Source organism: Phacochoerus africanus, chromosome 7 (assembly GCF_016906955.1).
Source record: "Phacochoerus africanus isolate WHEZ1 chromosome 7, ROS_Pafr_v1, whole genome shotgun sequence".
Classification (NCBI taxonomy): Eukaryota; Metazoa; Chordata; class Mammalia; order Artiodactyla; family Suidae; genus Phacochoerus; species Phacochoerus africanus.
The window spans coordinates 74,229,244-74,250,219 of NC_062550.1; the positions used below are offsets into that span (position 1 = coordinate 74,229,244).

Consider the following 20,976-nt stretch of genomic DNA (forward strand, 5'->3'; position numbering starts at 1 on the left):
AAGGTCCTCTTTATATATTTCCTATTGATTTTTTAAAAATATATTTACTGAAATATTTATAATGCCTGTAATTATATTTTCACATTGGTCTTCATGTTCTCCATTTCAAATTGCTGGGATTTATTATTTTCATATCAATAGAGATTTTTAAGAAAGATGAAAACACAAAACTCTATTTCTATTTGTTTTTTTTGGCCTCGCCTGTGACATGTGGACGTTCTCAGCTCAGGGACTAAACCTAAGCCACAGCAGTGACCTGTGCTGCTGCACTGACAATGCTGGATCCTTAACCCGCTGTGCCACAAGAGAACTCCTCTCATTTCTTATAATTAGAGTGCATCTAGAATTCTATGAAGTAAAAATCCAAATCAATCCCCACAACTCACAGTTAAATAAAGTTAAAATCTTCACAAACACCTAATAGTAAAATTCTTAGATATTCTGCATGCTGAAGCATCACTTTCCCTTGGGCTATGTAAATTAAACTATTTTGACCACCAGCAATGAGATGGCAAATACTCATTATACAAAGACTGAAAGTTTAAAGTATGACAAAGTAAATGAACATTATCTTTAGAAAAAGAGAAAATTATCAATGTGAATGTTACTCATGAGAAAAAGAGGTAGATGGAGAAAGGAGGTGAGCAGAAGGGAAAACACGCCCAATGGAGAGATGGGTGGAATTAATTCCCAGGAGGCATTTAGCTGTCAGCAGATGTCAGCTATTATTACAGGCAAATTACACCATATAGTAAATTGATAGGCGAGAGTATGTTGAATATTGAAATATAAACTTCAATATTCAATAACTTCAGAGTGAAGGAAAATAAATATCATGAAAGTCATGAACTAGGTAGATGCCAACTATTACATTTGGAACAGATACGTAATGGGGTCCTGCTTTACAGCACAAGAACTGTGTATGGTCTCCTGGATTAAAACATGATGGAAGATGGTATAAAAAAAAGAATGTGTGAATACATGTATATGTATGTATGTATGTATAGTGGGGTCACTTAGCTGTACAGAAGAAATTGAAGAAACACTGTAAATCAACTATACTTTAATTAAAAAAATGAACCAAAAAAAGGTCATGGGAAAAAAACTAAGGAGATTCATGTATATTACAGGAAACTGAAGTAATTAGGAGTGTCATGTATATGAAATGATTCAGACTATCATGATAAAGCCAGCTCTCATATTATTCATAAAAATCAGAATTTAAATTTTGTGCCCAACTGCTTAAAACAAGTCTTTAAGAGCAAAGACACAAATACACAATACAATAATGATTTTGCTTCTTGATTGGATTCCATCATCAAAAGGGACAATATATGAGTCACTCTGTATAATAAATGTTACAAATAATGAATGATAGGTACATGTACAATTTTAGAATATTTAAAAGATATATACATTTATTACATATAGCTTCATATAAAAATGTACTCCATGTAGGAATTTTTCATGTTCTTTTCAGATAGTATGATTATATATAAATTAATATATGTCCAGTTAGATTACATATAATTTCCACTCTATTTCTCCAGGGCCTGTTTGTAAATGGGTTCTTATCAAAGTCTTGGGAAGCCAGGATTGGAACAAAGTGTACTTCATAGGTTGGGGCTCCATTGATACATGACTTCTGTCAGAAAAACGTCACTAACATTTCTTCCAGCATAGGAAGTGCTATAAGCAGAACATGTGGAAGCCGAATCCCCTCTCCCCTCAAACCTTGGAGATTGTAAGCAGTATAAAAAAGACAATTGCCAAGAATGTTATTGCTTTAGATATTGTAGAAACCTAGCTGGTCTAATTAGCTCTGAGATCCTCAAAAGGAGAATGTGAACCACCAGTAACAGTGGTAATAGACTCTGAAAATGTTTTTCTTTTTTCTTTCTTGTCTTTTTTGCTATTTCTTGGGCCGCTCCCGCGGCATATGGAGGTTCCCAGGCTAGGGGTCCAATCGGAGCTGTAGCCACCGGCCTACGCCAGAGCCACAGCAACGTGGGATCCGAGCCGTGTCTGCAACCTACACCACAGCTCATGGCAACGCCGGATCGTTAACCCACTGAGCAAGGGCAGGGACCGAACCCGCAACCTCATGGTTCCTAGTCGGATTCGTTAACCACTGCGCCATGACGGGAACTCCTGAAAATATTTTTCTTACTGATAGACTAACATCAAAATATTACTAGATTTGTACCGCTAACAACCCATTTCTTACACACACACACACACACACACATAAAACAACAACAACAAGACATCTGCTTCAAATGCTCGCAAAGTAAAACCAAAGGACAAGCAAAAAAAAAACAAAAAAAAAACTGGAAGTAACTTTTAATATTTTAAAACTTCAAATCACCATTTCGACATGCAAATTATAGCCAGATATATCAAGCACTTTTTTGAAAGTTTATAAAGAGCACGCTAAAAGACGTCCATGGTCTTAACATGTTTCTTTATCAATGATTATCTGGAGCTACTGAGCTTATTTATACAGGAATCTTTTTTTTTTTTTTTTTTTTATGACAAATTCAACTTTCCAGGTTCTCATCTTCTAAAGCTAAAAATATGCACGGAATTAGGAATCCTAAGAAGAGGTGGCAAATATTTTTCCTATTTAGTACATTTCCTTTAACTCTATTGAAACATTACCCTGTAGCTTCCACGTATACGTATCCAAGTTGTGGGTTTCAAAATGCCCATATATAGTAAAGATTTTCGATTTGGGCAAGTATAGCTTTTGTTTATTTTGTTTCCTTAACACAGAGCAAAAAGGAGGTAAACCCTCTCTTTTGGGGAAAACTATCTTTGTTCCTTAGGCCCTTCTCATCCTCTCATCCACTCTTTGTCCTGATAACACTCTAATGATGAATAAGTATTAGCAAAATAAACTGCTTAATCACAAATAGGACGAGGTTTACAAAAGTGATTTCTCTGAGTGCTGTTGTCATGAAGTTACTAAACACATTCAAACTTGCCCCTCACCATTGCTTACACAATGAAACAATTTCAAGGAATGACTTACCCTCCCTTAATATAGTCAAGGAATGAAACTTCTGTTTCTACCAAGAAAGAGAGTAAGGTGACCTGAAAAGGAAAAAAGAGAAGAAAAATAAGGCAGAATTACCTGCTACTACTAACTGCAACCCCAGATGGACTTTTTCCGTTAAGAGACAAAATCGTATTTCCTAGCATTTTGAAAATCAATAAAGATATTATTCTTCATTAAAATTTGCTAGGACTGACTGTTCTTACATTTAAAATTATCGGAAGAAAAGGGGCCAAAAAATTAAGTGCTCCTTTCTATGACCCGTTTACTTCCTTTGAAGAACAACATGGAAATTATCTACAAGGACACTCCGTTACTTTCCATTTTAGATAAAAAGATGAGAGGTAGTTGGAAAATGGTTAAACCTAAAAATTCAAAATCAGTGAGCTAGACAGTATAAAACGAAATGTGTGTTTTTGTCATGGTCTTGTAATGAGACCATCTAATATTTTAAACATCTTGCTGTATAAAAATCTTCAAAAGAAAACTTGAGGAGAACTTAGATTTATTCTCCCAAGGAGAGTTAATCTTAGGATAACACTTTCTGTATATTTGTTATCAAAATAGGATGATTTGGTGTTTCACAATTTCTGTATCCTTTCATCTTTGCACTTTCCACAGAGTTATACATTTTAATGGACTATAAACAAATATTTTCACATCTTACAAAACAAGTCTTAGTCAAGTGTAGCCTATAAGGAGTATGGTATTTTTTATTACAACTGGAACTTTTTCAGGTCTGCTTGATTCTCTCTCGGGTGATTTCATTGAACAAAGATTTATAACAAAATTTCATCTTTCCCCAGAGGCCATTCAGCCACTAAAACAACTTGAAGGGAGTTAGGTCATTATAACCTATAAGGTATCCTCCACTGCAACCATTTACATATAGCAAGTTAATTTTTAAATTATATACCTTCATATTAAAATCCTAAGGGAAATAGTTCAATTTTTAATTACTTCTTTTGATGCAAAATGCCACATGTATATATATATAATTAACTTATTTGAATACTTAATAATATAAAATTTGACTTACTGTTCCTGAATTAGTATATTTCTTCTTTTTCCCTTTCTTTTTGGGATTTATCACCTTAAAGAACAGATAAAACAAATTACAATGTCAGGTTTTATGCTGAAATATTTTTAAAATGTGTAGTCCAACCTGGTGCCTTCACTTCTTATGTATTTATTCACTTACAAATGCCTTTATTATGACTCCTAGATAATCAATCAGCCAAAACGTCTATGCAAAAGTTACCAGTCATCATCTTTTTAAAAAATATTTTTTTTCAATAATATTCTTCTCAGTCACTTTATGGATTGATTAGCCTCCCCAAAGGCATCTTCTTAATACGAGGGAGACCTTTAATATTCAAGAAGGTCCCAAATAACAGTGACTGCTTTATAATAAATAAAATATATCCAAGAGATATAACATTTTTCATTAGATTAAATACACTAACATGACACATCACCCAAATATGTGAGTATTTAAGGGCTCTACTTACTGCTTTACAACAGTAGAAACTTCTATCAGACATATAATAATGTGTAAAAACTTGGAGTCCTTCCAGGGTCCTGGTGGGAACCATACCCATCCACAAACCTACTAATAGGCTGACTGACCCAACTGTGCACCCTGAAAAGGAACCTTGGCACAGGACTACCCTACTAAACAAGGTACTGGAGGTAGTCTCATCTATCCAGCAACCAGGCATAATCCTCACTCACCTGAACCCCTAGTAACAAGCACACCAACCTTCTTTAGAAATAGCGACAGTCTTAAAACTAGATGCGGTTTTGAAGACAGTTCTATCAGCCCAAGGAAACTACTAGGAAAAGGTCCTTACCTGCCAAAACCAGTCTGTAGAATAGTAGGAGGCTTTTAAAAGCTTAGGCATATTGCTGGGGATCTAGAAGGCCAAGTGCTTGTGCAGGATTGTGTGCATGGCAAGGAAGGACTTCAGGAAGCCCTAATCCTTCACCTTTGGTTTACTTTGAGTCTCTTTTTAAATAGTAAGTGAAAGCCAGGGGAGAATTTTACACTTGGAGCATGTAAGAAGTTCACCAATATACACACATCTCTGTCAAACTATGTGTTTTGACCACTAGCTAACCAGGCACAGATTGCAATGGCCCACACAGCAAAGAAAACAGAGTTGAAAAGAATTACTCCAGGAAAGTCACTAAACAAACAGCAATATCAACAAATCCTGGGGAAGGCAGGGGATCTGATCTCCAGCATTATTATATTTTTAAAAAATTTCCAGCCTTCAACAACAACCAAAAAAATAAAAAGACATACATAGAAACAAGAAAGTGTGGCTCATATATAGAAAAATGCGATCAATAGAAACCATCCCCACAAACTTGTAGATATGGGATTTAGTTAATAAATTCTTTAAATCAGCTATTTTAAATATATTTAAAGAATGAAGAATGTTATATACAAAGAATTAAATTGTGAAACAATGTCTCACCAAGTAGGAAAATCAATAAGTACATCAAAGTTATAAAAAAGAACCAAAGGAAATCCTCAAATTAAAAAGGACTGTAACAAATGAAAAATTCGCTAGAGAGATTTAATAGAGTATTTGAGCTGGCAGAAGAAATCATCAGTGATCTTGAAGATTAGTCAATCTAAATTTCCTAATTCAAGAAACAAAAAGAAAAAAGAAAGAAAAATATGAAGAGAATCTAAGAGACCTGTGGGACACAATCAAGCATAACAACACACACATACACACATGCACACATACAAAACACACACACATATTGGGAGTACCAAAAAGAGAAGAGACAGAGAAAGGGACATGAAGAATATCTGAAGTAATTGTGGCTGAAAATTTCCATGGTTGCCTCAACAAAACGGAATCCCTTATATGTGTGCAGAAAATGAAGTTTCTAATGCATTAGCCCAAGGGCTAGCTATCGACTGAAATTCTAAAACTACATATACATAATGCATAATGGTTTTCCACATTTTCTTTGGACTGATCTATTTTATTGATAATATTAATAAGAAGAATAGATCTATATTTGAAGTTATGACACAGATCTCCATGCAGGGTATTTAATAAGAAATAACTGTTACTAAGCTTCTTTGTCATCTTATCAGATATGACACAAATCTTCTCATTAGGCAAGCTTTGTTGGATAGGAGAGAGCCAAAGAGAAAGAAGATATAAAAGCTAAGGAAACTCAAAGTAATTGATCTCTGGAGGGTATGTGCTGAGTGGAGTAAAGGAGTTTGAAGTACAAGGAGGACTAGTATGTGTGTCTTGTTCCTCCTCAGCCTAGAGGTACAGAGATAAAACAAACATCTATAATTACAGTCTGTCTTAGATTCCTTTCATGGTCTGTTTAGAGCCTTCATATTCTGTTCTTGAAAGACCCAGATAGAAAAATTAATCCATTCCTCTGACTCATTCTTTGTCAGGGAGGCTTTCTTGGGCAGCATTTGTCCACCTCCATCTCTAGAACATCTCATAGTCCGCTAAGTACAATATTACGTAGAGCACCTATCAAGAACATTTTTTTGTCTTTTTGCTATTTCTTTGGGCTACTTCCGCGGCATATGGAGGTTCCCAGGCTAGGGGTCAAATCGGAGCTGTAGCCACCGGCCTACACCAGAGCCACAGCAATGCGGGATCCGAGCCGCGTCTGCAACCTACACCACAGCTCACGGCAACGCCGGATCGTTAACCCACTGAGTGAGGCCAGAGATGGATCCCACACCCTCATGGTTCCTAGTCGGATTCGTTAACCACTGCGCCACGACGGGAACTCCAAGAACATTTTAAATAATACGTTTCATAGGTTTGTCTCTCCCATTAGATAGTGAAATTTTCATTCATCTCTGTATCCCTGGTGCCAAATATAGATGATTGAAAATAGAAGTCATGTTATAAATATTTTATTCATAAATTAATAAATGAATGAATGCATGGAATACACTGCTTTTGTCTTATAATAAGGGAAGGATATTCCTTCACTCTTAGCTTAAAAGAAGTCAATTTTTGGTATCAATTAGTGTTGCTCTGGCAGGAAAGAGTTATCATTATTAACAAAATAGTGAGATATTCTCCTTTGCTATTGATACATATTAAATTTCAAAAATCATAGAGAATATACAGATAACTTAGCTCAAGAATTAACAATGCTAAAAAAAACCCATATGCTCAACACATATCTGGTAGTTAACTGGCAAGGTAAGTTTAAGGCAGAAATAACTAATTTGTTTGCTTTAGTAAGTAGTAATTTTTTTTTTCTTTTTGTCTTTTTAGGGCTGCACCCATGGCATATGGAGGTTCTCAGGCTAGGGGTCTAATGGGAGCTACAGCCACTGGCCCACACCACAGCCACAGCAACTCGGGATCCAGCCACCTCTGTGACCTACACCACAGCTCATGGAACGCTGGATCCTTAACCCACTGAGCAAGGCCAGGGATCGAACCTGCATCCTCATGGATACTAGTCAGGTTCGTTAACTGCTGAGCCACAACAGGAACTCCCCTATAACTTGTATGTTTTTAATATCTGAATCATACTTTCTCATTCCTTTCAGTGTTCATCTAAAAAAACAGTTAAGATGCTCAAACACATTAAGCAAAAAACAGCTCATTGGGAGTTCCTGCCATTGTGCAGTGGGTTAAGAATCTAGCTGCAGTGGCTTGGGTTGCTGTGGAGGCATGAGTTTGAGTTCTGGCCCTGTGCAACAGGTTAAAGGATTCAACATTGCTGCAGCTATGGTGTAGCTTGCAGCTGCAGCTAAGATTTAATCTCTAGCCCAGGAACTTCCATATGCTGTGGGTGTAGCCATAAAAAAACAAAACAAAACAACTCATTATATAACACCATGCTGCCACAAATAAAACACATATTTTCCTCTTATTATTAAAAAAGGAGTGAGGGGGAAGTTGGTAGGAAGACAAAACTGAAGCTGAAGCTCAAGGGAAAAAAAACTTGCATCCACATTAAATGTTTTTAAAATAAAATGTTTCATAGGCAAGAATTTTTAAATCATTCAAAATAGATTCAAAAGACCATGTGACTTGAAGAGAATTATTATCATTTAATCTCAGAAACCACTAAGTTTAAGATTTAACATTCTTACATACACTGGTACTTAGTCAACCTTTGGCAATTGTCCTTTGCAAAAGTATATACTTTAAAGGCATAATTTTACTCATTTCAGAAGAAAATAATAATAAAACTCCTCTTACCTCATATACATTGAATTGTGACTGCCCTCTAGAAAGTTCCCTATAGCTTGTTGTAAATTCGCCAATGAAATCGTGACTAAAATTGAGAGAAAAAAATATACATAGTATCAACTTTCATACATTTGTTAATAACATTCAAAACTTTAGAAATATATAGTTTATTCATGAAAAGATGTTTGATATTATTATGAACATAACTCAACATAATTAAAAGACTGACGTATAATTTCACTCTTTAATCCAAAATTACGTATTCCCCAAATTACATTTTTAATATTCAAATAATACTTAATTTACCCTACCAATGTTAATATTTCAAATAGGTATATTCATTTTAATAACTCATCTCAAAAGTATTCCATCATATATGCCATCCACATAATTTATTATTAATTAGGATGAAAGTTTAGGACATTCAAAAATTTATTATCCATATCAATAATTGCAAATATACAAATCTTAAAACTTTCCTATGAGCAGGATGCAGGAGGACACTATTTTTAAAAGGGTATCCCACATTAACACGGATGACAGTCACCAAGCCTTATAATAATAATTTAAAAGTGCATTGCTGATATCAAACATGGTTGTTCTGAATTTCTTCACCTTAAAGCTATCATCACTGCCTTCTCAGAAAGCAGAGCTTCTAAGGTGCCTTATCAACTTAGGTGTGGAAGAGTAAGGATTGAGAAAGCAGGTGTTAGTTCTCACTATAAAATCCTTATCAATGTGATAACTGAGACTGACTTGTGCAACTGTCAAATACATATGCCTTCAGCAGTTTAGAGAGAACTTGTATTCTACTACTCTGCACTCATTTAATGGCCAACATTAGACTGAACACATGCTGCTGAGAAATAAACATAAGATGCTGGTATTTGGTGCAATGGTGAAATGTAATGCATCAGATGAAGAACATAAAGATTATAGGAGCTGAAATAATATAACAAACACAGGGGATGTCCTTGCTGCTATTTGTATCACAGAATTTAAGCTTGGCTCATTTGCTTTGCAAATACGAGGTGCTTGTTAGCATAAAAATGGATATTTCTCCCAAATTCCAGGCAAGTTTATGCTTAACTGTGAGTCACTAAAATCCATAAACCTTCCATAGACCTGAAGAATGATAACAAGCGACAGACAAATGGTGACTAGCCAACCAAACTACTGATTTCCAAAGTTGGGATTTCAAAGAAAAAACCAACTGCCATTAATTTTAGTAGAGATTTTACAATAAAATTTTTTTTAAATTAAGATACAACTCATTTAGGTATCTGGCCTCCCAGTTCTCCTTTATCTTAAAGATGTTGTACATATATAACAATAGTCTATATAAGTGCATTCCTCTTTAGCCCAGTATTCCCTTGACCTCTTCTAGATTTAACTTTTTTTTTTTTGGTCTTTTTTCCTTTTCTAGGGCCACTCTGCTGGCATATGGAGGTTCCCAGGCTAGGGGTCTAATCAGAGCTGTAGCTGCCAGCCTACACCACAGCCACAGCAACACAGGATCCGAGCCTCATCTGCGACCTACACCACAACTCATGGCAACGCCGGATCCTTAACCCACTGAGCAAGGCCAGGGATTGAACCCGCAACCTCATGGTTCCAAGTCGGATTCGTTAACCACTGAGCCATGACGGGAACTCCCTAGATTTAACTTTCAGAAGCAGATCTACAGACATGAAAATAGTAAAAAGAAACAAGATTGAAGACTGTGATAAATAAATTTGTATTTGTGAATCCAAACCCTCAGTACTCACTCTTTCAGGTTACATGGGGAAAACTACAAAACAGTTCTTCAGTGCTACATATTTCTTATATATAAAATAAGTCTCTCTGACCTTCGGAAGTGCAAGCTTATAATCATATCTTACATAGAAATCTTAAAAACTCTGAGTTATGGAGATTCTGTTTGGATCTAGCCTCCTCCATTGCTATATGTGTTTCAGATACTGTAAGTAGTAGGTACCAAGAAAAGGTTCAATTAAAGCACTTCAAACACCACACTTTGATACTGATAAGGGTGGACATGCCTTGTATAACCAGAGCTCATCACAGCAGTGGTGGGAATCTAATACAGAAGGCTTAGGAAATGCCTGGATCATGTTAAGTCTTCATGGTAGTTTTCTGACTGCATAAAGCCTACCCCTGTTTTGTTAACTGTTTAAATCCAACGTTTAGCTTTATTTTTAATGATAAATTATTGCCACTGAATATTAATCAAAAACTTGGAGAGAAGCAATAGGTATGCGTTTCAATTGCTCAATTGAGACTGAGTAATTATGCAAATACTCAATCACGTGTCAAGAACATGTAACCATCTGGATAAAGCCTGTCCAACAGAGTGACACATCTGGAGCCAAGTGCAATGGTTAGGTATGTTAAACTGCACATTGACATGCCCATGTTGAAGTCATGGTGGAACTTTTTTGTTGTTTTTGTCTTTTTAGGGCCACACCTGTGGCATATGGAGGTTCCGAGGCTAGGGCTTGAATCAGTGCTGTAGTGGCTACAGCCACAGCAAAGTGGGATATGAGCCGTGTCTGCGACCTATACCACAGCTCAGGGCAATGTCAGATCCTTAACCCACTGAGTGAGGCCAGGGATTGAACCCATGTCCTCATGGGCGCTAGTCATTCATTTCCACTGAACCACGATGGGAACTCCCATGGTGGAACTTTCTAAGATGTAGTTCTTGGATATTTAGCTGTTTTGTTCTTGTGAAATTTGTTACTCTGCAGAGCTGAATGATTAACAATGGGGTTCGATCCTCTTTGGTCTCAATGCAAGGAATCTGTGCTGCTCATTTGTATTTTCTATTCTGAAAAGACCTAGTTTATCATGAAATGGAGATTTTCCCCTCCGAGGTTGGTTGTTAGAGAGCTTAAGTCAAATGAGTGGCCCATCTCTAGCAGGACATGTCTTCATGCCATGCAGTCCTCCGCAAACTTTTCAGATATCTTACTCTTTATTTCCCTTTGCTTCAATTTCCTCACAGTTTTTTTTTTGTCTTTTTGCCATTTCTTGGGCCGCTCCCGCGGCATATGGAGGTTCCCAGGTTAGGGGTCGAATCGGAGCCATAGCCTCCGGCCTACGCCAGAGCCACAGCAACGCGGGATCCGAGCCGCGTCTGTAACCTACACCACAGCTCACGGCAACGCCGGATCGTTAACGCACTGGGCGAGGGCAGGGACCGAACCCGCAACCTCATGGTTCCTAGTCGGATTTGTTAACCACTGCGCCACGACGGGAACTCCCTCACAGTTTATTTTTTATTTTTATTTTGTTTGTCTGGCACTCCCGCAGCATATGGAGGTTCCCAGGCCAGGGGTGGAATTGGAGCTGTAGCCACCAGCCTACGCCAGAGCCACAGCAACTCGGGATCCAAGCTGCGTCTGCAACCTACACCACAGCTCACGGCAACGCTGGGTCCTCAACCCACAGAGCAAGGCCAGGGACCGAACCTGCAACCTCATGGTTCCTAGTCGGATTCGTTAACCACTGCGCCACGACAGGAACTCCCAATTTCCTCACAGTTTAAATCACCACATCTTATATGCATTCCTATAAGCTTCCTTGGATCCTTTTCAGAATAAGACAGAACACAAATGAATGAATGAATGAATGAAATATTTGTCCCCTCCGCCAAATCTTGTCATGATGATTATTTTAATAAAACACAATTTGCATGTCATGCAAATGCAATGCCATCCTGTGTTGCAGAGAAGAAAACGTATTAAGTGAGTCACAAATTGTATTTCAGGCTCCAAGACATTTCTGCGAGATAAAGAAAACACATCGTTGCATCTATTTAGATCCAGAGAACTGAATGATCAAAAAGAAGGATCGGCAAAAGGTCATAAATATAGGGCAGTGAGTGTCAGTATCAATGAAAGAGTTCAGCCTAGATATAAGGTGTATTATCTCCAGAATACATCTGAAGAATCTGAGTGGATAAGTGAATACATTCTCAGGTCAATTTTGTTACAGATCTCTTGAAATGCATGGGAATTTTTGTAGTTTCCTTTGTAATCTGTTGTTCTTCAAATACTATATATTTTAAACCATAGATGAGTACTTTAAAGAAAGTATTGAAAAATGGTTTTCACTGATTTATTCTTATAATTATGTTTTTCCCTATAGGCAACTATTACTAGATTATACTAAGATTAAAAGAATGAAAATTAATTTACCTTAATATTCTTATCTGTTCACAACTGACAATACTATTATTAAAAATTTTTTTTTCTTTTTATGGCCATACCTGCAGCATATGGAAGTTCCCAGGCTAGGGGATGAACTGGAGCTACAGCTGCCGGCCTACCCCACGCCACAGCCATAAGCACCAATGGATCCGAGCTGCATCTGTGACCTACGCTGCAGCTTGCGGGAAAGCTGGATCCTTAACCCACTGAGTAAGGCCTCATGGACACTATGTCTGGTTCTTAACCTGCCTAGTCACAATGGGAACTCCCATACAACTGTCAATACTATTAATATTGAAACAATTCTCTCTATACAGAGAAATATGATGAAAAGTACTTTGATAATAAATCACAACCAACAATTTCCTTGTGATTCAATAACACTGCTTTGCTATTTCGTGTTAGTTTAATAGTAACTAAAATAATTCTTCTATGTAATAAGTCTCAAAGTCTCTGCATTTATAAAGTTTATTCCAAGGTGTTTGATCTGATTTGTGTCTGTTCACATCTCTAATTTTTTTCCCAAAATTTTTAGTAATTGATATTATTTATTTAAAATCTGATGAAATAAACAGATATTGAGAACAAACTGATTAATAGTATCAGTTGTAATTTGGCTCTAAAATACAATATTTCAGTTAAGTGATTAAAATTTTCAACTATTATAATTATTTACATGATCTATTAATAGTGGAAAATGGGTATTGCATATATTCACATTTATTTCTGAAAACCGTAGGCCAGTCTCCCCCTTACTTTTGGCATCTTCTTTCCCTGCATCGCTGATCTTTCACTCTACCACTTAGCTATTACCTCCTCTAAGAAATCTTTCCTGCTTTATGCTCTTTGCTTTCAAAAAAACCCCCATTTCCCTCTATCATCACACTTCCTATATTATATAATAGATGCTGTTTATATATCTCCCCTCTTAGCTTTCAGAACATACTTGAAAGTAAGAAAGATGACAAATTCATCTCAGTATTTTCAGCATCTACTTTAGTGCCAGGTAACCAATGGGCATTACTGAACATTGCAAATATACTCAAGTTAATATCACCGTCATGCTGCAATCTTACCTTGCCAGTAATATGAACAGTTGTGCCTCACATGAACCATATTTAGCGCAAAAGGATGGCACAAGTGCCAAATGTTAGCCATTGCTACTCTATTTCCTTGAAACAAGGGAGGGTAATGCTGACAACTGGTATTTTCCCACAGAAATACACCCAAAGGCATAGAAAAAAAGAGAGGCAAAATATTGCCTTTCCTTGGCATTTCCAAATGGTTTTCCTAAAGGCCACCCTGCTTTGGACACAACGGATGATGCTTATTTTCCGAGCAGTCATTAAATTAATTTGGTACATGTGTACAAATGGCAAATGTGTACTGAATCCACCTCATCCCTTTCTCTATCATCATGCTGCCTTGAGCAAATCAATCTCTTTGGGGTCCTTAGGTCTTCACCCAAACTGGAGGCAACGCCTATTTAACTGTTTTGAAAACAAGCCCAGGCAATTCATGTGAATTCTTTCTGTGAAAGGTGTTTATTTCTATTCCTTACAAGACATTACTAAAATACATTTTTCTGATTATTAAGAATATGACTCTAGATACCTATATATGTAGTTTTAAGGAAGCTTTATTCAAAATAACCTGTGTAGGTGTAATAAGCTTCTGAACTGATATTTTGGAATTATACATACACTTGTGGCCTGTACTGGTCTTGTATAAGAATGGTTAATTCGTTAGGCATACCTCTCTTTTGGAGAATGTCGGCGTATGACGATGTTTCAGGTATGCATTGAAGGGTGTCTCAAACTTGTAAACAAATTGTATATTAAAGATAACTTTTCTACTTGGGATGCTGAAAAAATTTCAGCACAAAAATTGGCATGATCTCTCCTATGGGAACAACAGTCCTAGATATTATCTTCTTCATCTGTATTTCTTGCCTTTTTTTTTTTTGCTTTTTAGGGCTGCACTCATAGCATATAGAAGTTCCCAAGCTGAGGTTAAATCAGAGATACGGCTGCCTGCCTACATCACAGCAATGTGGGATCTGAGCCGCATCTGAGTTCTACACCATAGCTCGTGGCAACGTTGGATCCCTGACCCACTGAGCGAGGCCAGGGATTGAACTTGCATCCTCATGGATACTAGTCAGATTAGTTTCCTCTGTGCCACAACCGGGACTCCATCCTTCATCTGTATTTCAAAGGAATGATTTTCCTCTATCTTGTCTGATACATTCCAGTCTAAGCAAGCGTACCAAGATTTTTGAAAATAACAAGAAATTGAGTGGTCACAGAAGTGACAGACACTTTTAATTGGTGCAGTTATGGTGACTACCATGGATAGCCTGCATGAAAATGTTCACTGTTTAAAACCTGATTTGTAGAAGAGCAGCAGTGTTTTTCCAGAGGGGACTGAAATCAAGCCACTCATTTTATAACTGCAAGTACAATGTACCATGGAACTTGTGGTTGCCCATGATCACCACAAAGTCTTTTTAAGTCCAGATAACAACATATCAGCTTTCCCTGATTTTGTCTTTTCTTTTTTTCCTTTCTTCTAGTCAAAGCTTTTGACTTTGATACAACTTTTCAGCTTCTGGGAATATTTTTATTAATAACAGTAGCCTTCATTGATTCTTAAATAATTTAAAGTTTAAATTTCAAAAAAAAAATCAAGTCTTTTTTTCCTTACAACTTCCTCAAATTCTGATGGAGAATTTAGTTATCTTTAAAAAGTACAGAAATATGACCTTGAAATATTCCTAGATTATGAGTTGGTCTATTTTAAAACTATAGAATTATCACGATTCTTAACTAATTGCCCTAGGAAACACAGATTATAAGCACATTCTGACAAAAGTATTTTTTTCATGAAGTCCTAGTTTGTTGTTACTAGTAGAAAGTATTATATAAAAGATACAAATGAGTGTATTCAGGTAGAAGTGATCCTTTATCTCCAGCTTCACTGAAATTTTAAGTAATTTCAAAAGGGTCACATTTTCTTTGCTCCCTCTATAGTACAGATTGTAATACTTCTGAGTCTCCAAGAAGGAAACAGATATAATCACTCTCAAATATTAACAATTCAGTAGGAGATGTAGGCTAATTTTGTGTCTTATTCACAACTGCTCCTTGATCCATTTCTAATACAGACAGAATTTTTAAAAGATGTTTTATATATATATAACTGCAAGTACAATGTATATATATATATATATAATTTTCCTTTGTGGTACATATATAAAATTCTATATACTAATATATAATGTTACATTTACATAAAACACAATTTTAATGAATTTGTATTTCATCTATTATTGTTTAATATATTTTGCTTATTAACTTCATTTTTTTTTGTCTTTTTGTCTTTTTTGTTGTTGTTGTTGTTGCTATTTCTTGGGCCGCTCCCGTGGCATATGGAGGTTCCCAGGCTAGGGGTCGAATCGGAGCTGTAGCCACCGGCCTACGCCAGAGCCACAGCAACGCGGGATCCAAGCCGAGTCTGCAACCTACACCACAGCAACGCGGGATCCAAGCCGCGTCTGCAACCTACACCACAGCTCACGGCAACGCCGGATCGTTAACCCACTGAGCAAGGGCAGGGACCGAACCCGCAACCTCATGGTTCCTAGTCGGATTCGTTAACCACTGTGCCACGACGGGAACTCCTATTAACTTCATTTTTAATCTACACAACGACTTAGACAAACTACATTTTCTGAGAGAAAGGCAATATCAGGTGGTCTAGGTATACAGCAAATGGCATAGGCCATAATAAAGGGAATGTTCATATCATATTTAATTCAAAACTGTATGCCTAGCTACTCTAATTTTTTAAAAAATATGATATAGACACATCTTAAAAGTGTATTTATAAATTGCATGTGTATCTATTAGACATAATGTAAATTTTAACTACAAATAAAGTCTAATTTTTAAAATAATTATCTTCTTTTCTGTTGCCTCAAGTAAGGTTAACGCACCAAAGTATTGTCAAGCAAAAAATCCTTATTCAAATTAAAAATTGCCTATCAAATAAAGTGTCATATCTAAAGCCAAAGATTCTTAATATAAAATAATTTTTACCTAGCAATAGTTTCACAAAAGCAATTTAATCCATTGTAAGTTAGGATGGAGTTGCTTTAGCTAGACAGGACTTTTGGATATTTTTTCTAGGACTGTATGAATTAGAAAGTTAACTGAGAAAATGTCTGAAGTTAAAATCTCCAATTTCATGGATTTTTACATATTTATGTTATCCATGTTAGATACTTTTCCTCTGTAATTTCAAAGTGATTGAATTCTAATTTTTTTTTTGTCTTTTTGTTGTTGTTGTTATTGTTGCTATTTCTTGGGTCGCTCCCGCGGCATATGGAGGTTCCCAGGCTAGGGGTCCAATCGGAGCTGTAGCCACCGGCCTACGCCAGAGCCACAGCAACGCGGGATCCGAGCCGCGTCTGCAACCTACACCGCAGCTCACAGCATCGCCGGATCGTTAACCCACTGAGCAAGGGCAGGGACCGAACCCGAAACCTCATGATTCCTAGTCGGATTCGTTAACCACTGCGCCACGACGGGAACTCCTGAATTCTAATTTTTAGCTTTAACATTCATCTCTAGAAAGTAAAGTCTGTGAGATTCAGTATCCTGTTCCTAAAGTTTAAACCATCAGTCAATTAGTGTTATTTTTTCCAGACTAGTGAGAATAAAAATAATCAGTAATACAATAATAAGCAAAGCAAAACAAAAAAGAAACAGAAGAAGATTTAACATAAAATAATAATAAATTCGATGTTGGCCAAAGGATCAAAGTTTAAAGAAAAAGGGTACTAAATCTCTATTCTGTGAGTTCTTATTCTTTCTTTGTGGCCAAATTAAATGCAATTCAAGATAATCACTTACTTCCCAACATATTAACAACAGATACCTTTATTCAAGACTTTTTCAAAAAGCACATATGGGAGTTCCCATCGTGGCTCAGTGGTTAATGAATCCGACTAGGAACCATGAGGTTGCAGGTTCGATCCCTGGCCTTGCTCAGTGGGTTAAGGATCCGGTGTTGCCGTGAGCTGTGTTGTATGTAGGTTGCAGACCTGGCTCGGATCCCATGTTGCTGTGGCTGTGGTGTAGGCTGGGAGCTACAGCTCTGATTCGACCCCTAGTAGCCTGGGAACCTCCATGTGCCACGGGAGCAGCCCTGGAAAAGGCGAAAAGACCAAAAAAAAAAAAAAAAAAGCACATATATACCAGTCCTAAGAAGCTAAATTCAATTCATAGTTTAAAAAATTTTGATAGCTATGCATCATACATTTCTATAAATTGTTCACAAATTGGTGTACTTTCCAGGCTAGTGATCATAGATTAATACTTATTTATGTATTACTTTTTCACTCAAATTTGCCTGAATCCATAGAAAAATCTTTTTGCTCATCTATCTAGATTTGCTATTACATTGCTAGCTTTGGTTATTCTCTGTAAGCACTGACTACCACTGCATGCTTTTAAGAGATAATAATATCATCTTAACTTGTCTTGCCTTCTCACAATGATTAAGACTGAGACATAAGAATTCTATCACTTCTCTAACCAAGGTTCACACTTTAATAAGAAAGCACAAGGGAAAAAAATCTGACAGGAGTAACACACACACACATTTATACAATTCCCAGCTTTAAGGAGCAAAAGCTGGCAAGTTGCACACTACAATCCACTGCTACTGAAGGTTATTAGGGTCTTTTCAATGGTAAACAATCCCTTCTTTGCCTCTAGGGCATCTTCCACATTCTCGGTGTAGGGACATCTTTTCCTACAGTTGTGTCAGAGCTGCCGACAGCATAAATGTCTCCCCTGCCATCCTTACTTGAGGGGGCGGCTACTGTCCATTACCTTCCTCCTGACAGACTGAGGGACTGCAACAGGGGTCAACCGCAAATGGTAAGTCACAAAGAGGAGGAGATTAACGTAAATTTGCCATTGAAATTCTTTCAAGTATGGGGAAAAATGCACTTTGGAGAGCTTTGATCAGTGTCAAAGTTTCAGATTTAAAAAATGGTGTGTTTACTTGGTACAAAACTATAAATTATTGCTGTTGCAGTTTTTTGGGGGTTTTGTTTTGTTTGCTTTGGCCCAGCCCACAACATGTGGAAATTCAGGGGTCGGGGATTGAACCTGTATCAAAATAGCGACCCAAGCTCCCCAGTGACAATGGTGCATCCTTAGCCCCCCTGAGCCACCAGGGAACTCTGCTGTTGTAGTTTTTAATTAATATGTAACAGATAATTCAAGTCTTGAAACAGTCATCCAAATTGCCTAGACTATTTATCTCAAATAAACCAAATAATTCACAAAATTTACTTTATTTTGTGCTGTGTAGATCAGGCATTGTTAGCAATAAATGCATGTTTTATAAATTTAAAAAATGATCATTGTACTTTGGCAAAATTTCACATTTAAAGCTGACAGATTTACTATAATCCTTGACATAAATCTTATTTGGCAGTTCAGAACTTGCAAATTTGAAAGAATTTCTGCCACTGAAATTGTGTGCTTATTTTTCTATTAATATATTTTACATTAATATAAAACAATTACTTATCACCATTCAAGATCTATATTTTTAAAAATTTATTTTTTTAATTTTATTTTTTCGTTATTTCCCCCAACACACTAAGATCTTTTTGAATACCTATATCATTACTCTTTCCACTCCTTTACATATTATTTTCTTATACTACTTATGAAGAAATAAAATTTTTAGGTATTTTGAAAAGCTTTAATAATTCTTTATATATTTTTGGGTGATATAACTTTTATGATAGTGGTTTTAACAATGTAAATATATTTAAAGTATTAAAATATGAAAATAACACACTTCATAAAATATTTTTTATGAGAAGCTTTAATAAATTATTTTTAACCATAAGAGGCTCCAGGAGGCTATGAAGCAAAATTTCAGAATACCTGAGTTTACAAGAGATATATGTCTAAGATATTAATCAACATTGAAAGTGCTGAGTAAGTATTCAGGCTGCTTACATGGGTAATATACCTTTTGTAGAAGCTCTACCTTCATAATAAACATAGTAGGAGACTTTTCCCTAAAATCCATCCTAAAACCTGTGAATTTTCTTGTGGAAATGAAAGAAATATTCATGCAACCCCATAAATATAAATGTTTGCTTACTGACTCTACCTTTGGGTTCTACTGACTCTACCTAAGTCATTAGGCTTTTAAGTAAAATTTTTCACCCCTCAAAATCATAAAGATATATATTTCAAAAATATATTTTCTTGGAGTTCCCATCGTGGTTCAGTGGTTAATGAATCCGACTAGGAACCATGAGGTTGCGGGTTCGATCCCTGGCCTTGCTTAGTGGGTTAAGGATCTGGTGTTGCCGTGAGCTGTGGTGTAGGTTGCAGATGCAGCTCGGATCCCTCATGGCTGTGGCTGTGGCTGTGGCTGTGGTGTAGGCCGGCGGCTACAGCTCTGATGAGACCTGGGAACCTCCATGTGCCACAGAAGCGGCCCTAGAAATGGCAAAAATACTACATACATACACATACATATAGTATATATATATGTATATATATACATACATACACACATTTTTTTTTTCTTACTCATTTCAAAAGAAAAAAGTTGAGTTGATTAATTTGAGTTGTTCTGAACAGAACACCAGGGATTTGTTTTGGGTTCTTGGAAGAAAGGTACTATCTTGGAAATTGGCCCTAAGTGCAGCCCTGATCTCAATATACGTCAAAATTGATTTGAGAGATTAAAGCATAAATTTATAATACATACATCCCATTGGCTTGTCTGTTTAAACTATACTCTAATATATGTAAACATATTAGATTGTAACCTGAAGTACATATATGGCCTACTCTTCCTACATACTGGATATCTTATTCCACACATTTAAGAAAAATAACAATAAAGAACTATTTAGAGAGCGAGGACTTGAAATGGGTATTGTCATTGTGTAGGATGTAAAGATAAGACCAGTTTTCTATAGACATAAATAAGTGTTCCAATTTTGAATTCATTTTAAACATAAACCACAGGGAAAACCACACATCAGAAAATTCTTCTCTTGTTTTTATGTTTATTCTGCTCTACCTATAAAACCACAAATTGAGGCGAAAAAATATAACTTGGCAAGTATTATATCTTTATTCCAGAGTCATAATCATAGATTAATATTAGTAAACCAAGCAACTTAAGTATCATAGTCTATTTCTTGTACTTATACATGTTTATAAATTTTTATTTCAAGTGTATACCAATCTCGAGATTTAGAAGATTGCTTTTTGGAAAAAATTGCCAATAATTCTGCAACACCCCTTAGCATAGCATATACAATTGTAAATAATAAATGTCACTGTATTATAAATATAATTGACTTGAAAATCTAAAACTAAGAATCCAGATTATTTTGACTTCCTTAGAAACAATATACAATTAATATTAA

The 20,976-nt window shown here is 36.2% G+C and overlaps 1 protein-coding gene across 1 annotated transcript in view; it reads right to left on the minus strand.

Annotated features, from left to right (window-relative positions):
- CPNE8 (copine 8) overlaps positions 1–20,976 on the minus strand; it is a 266,575-nt gene that overhangs the window by 61,689 nt on the left and 183,910 nt on the right. The window contains exons 11-13 of the mRNA XM_047787960.1: positions 8,287–8,362; positions 4,098–4,151; positions 3,035–3,096 (exon numbers count right to left, since the gene is read on the minus strand). Of these exons, the coding sequence (XP_047643916.1) occupies positions 3,035–3,096; positions 4,098–4,151; positions 8,287–8,362 (192 nt within the window). The remainder of the gene's footprint in view (positions 1–3,034; positions 3,097–4,097; positions 4,152–8,286; positions 8,363–20,976) is intronic.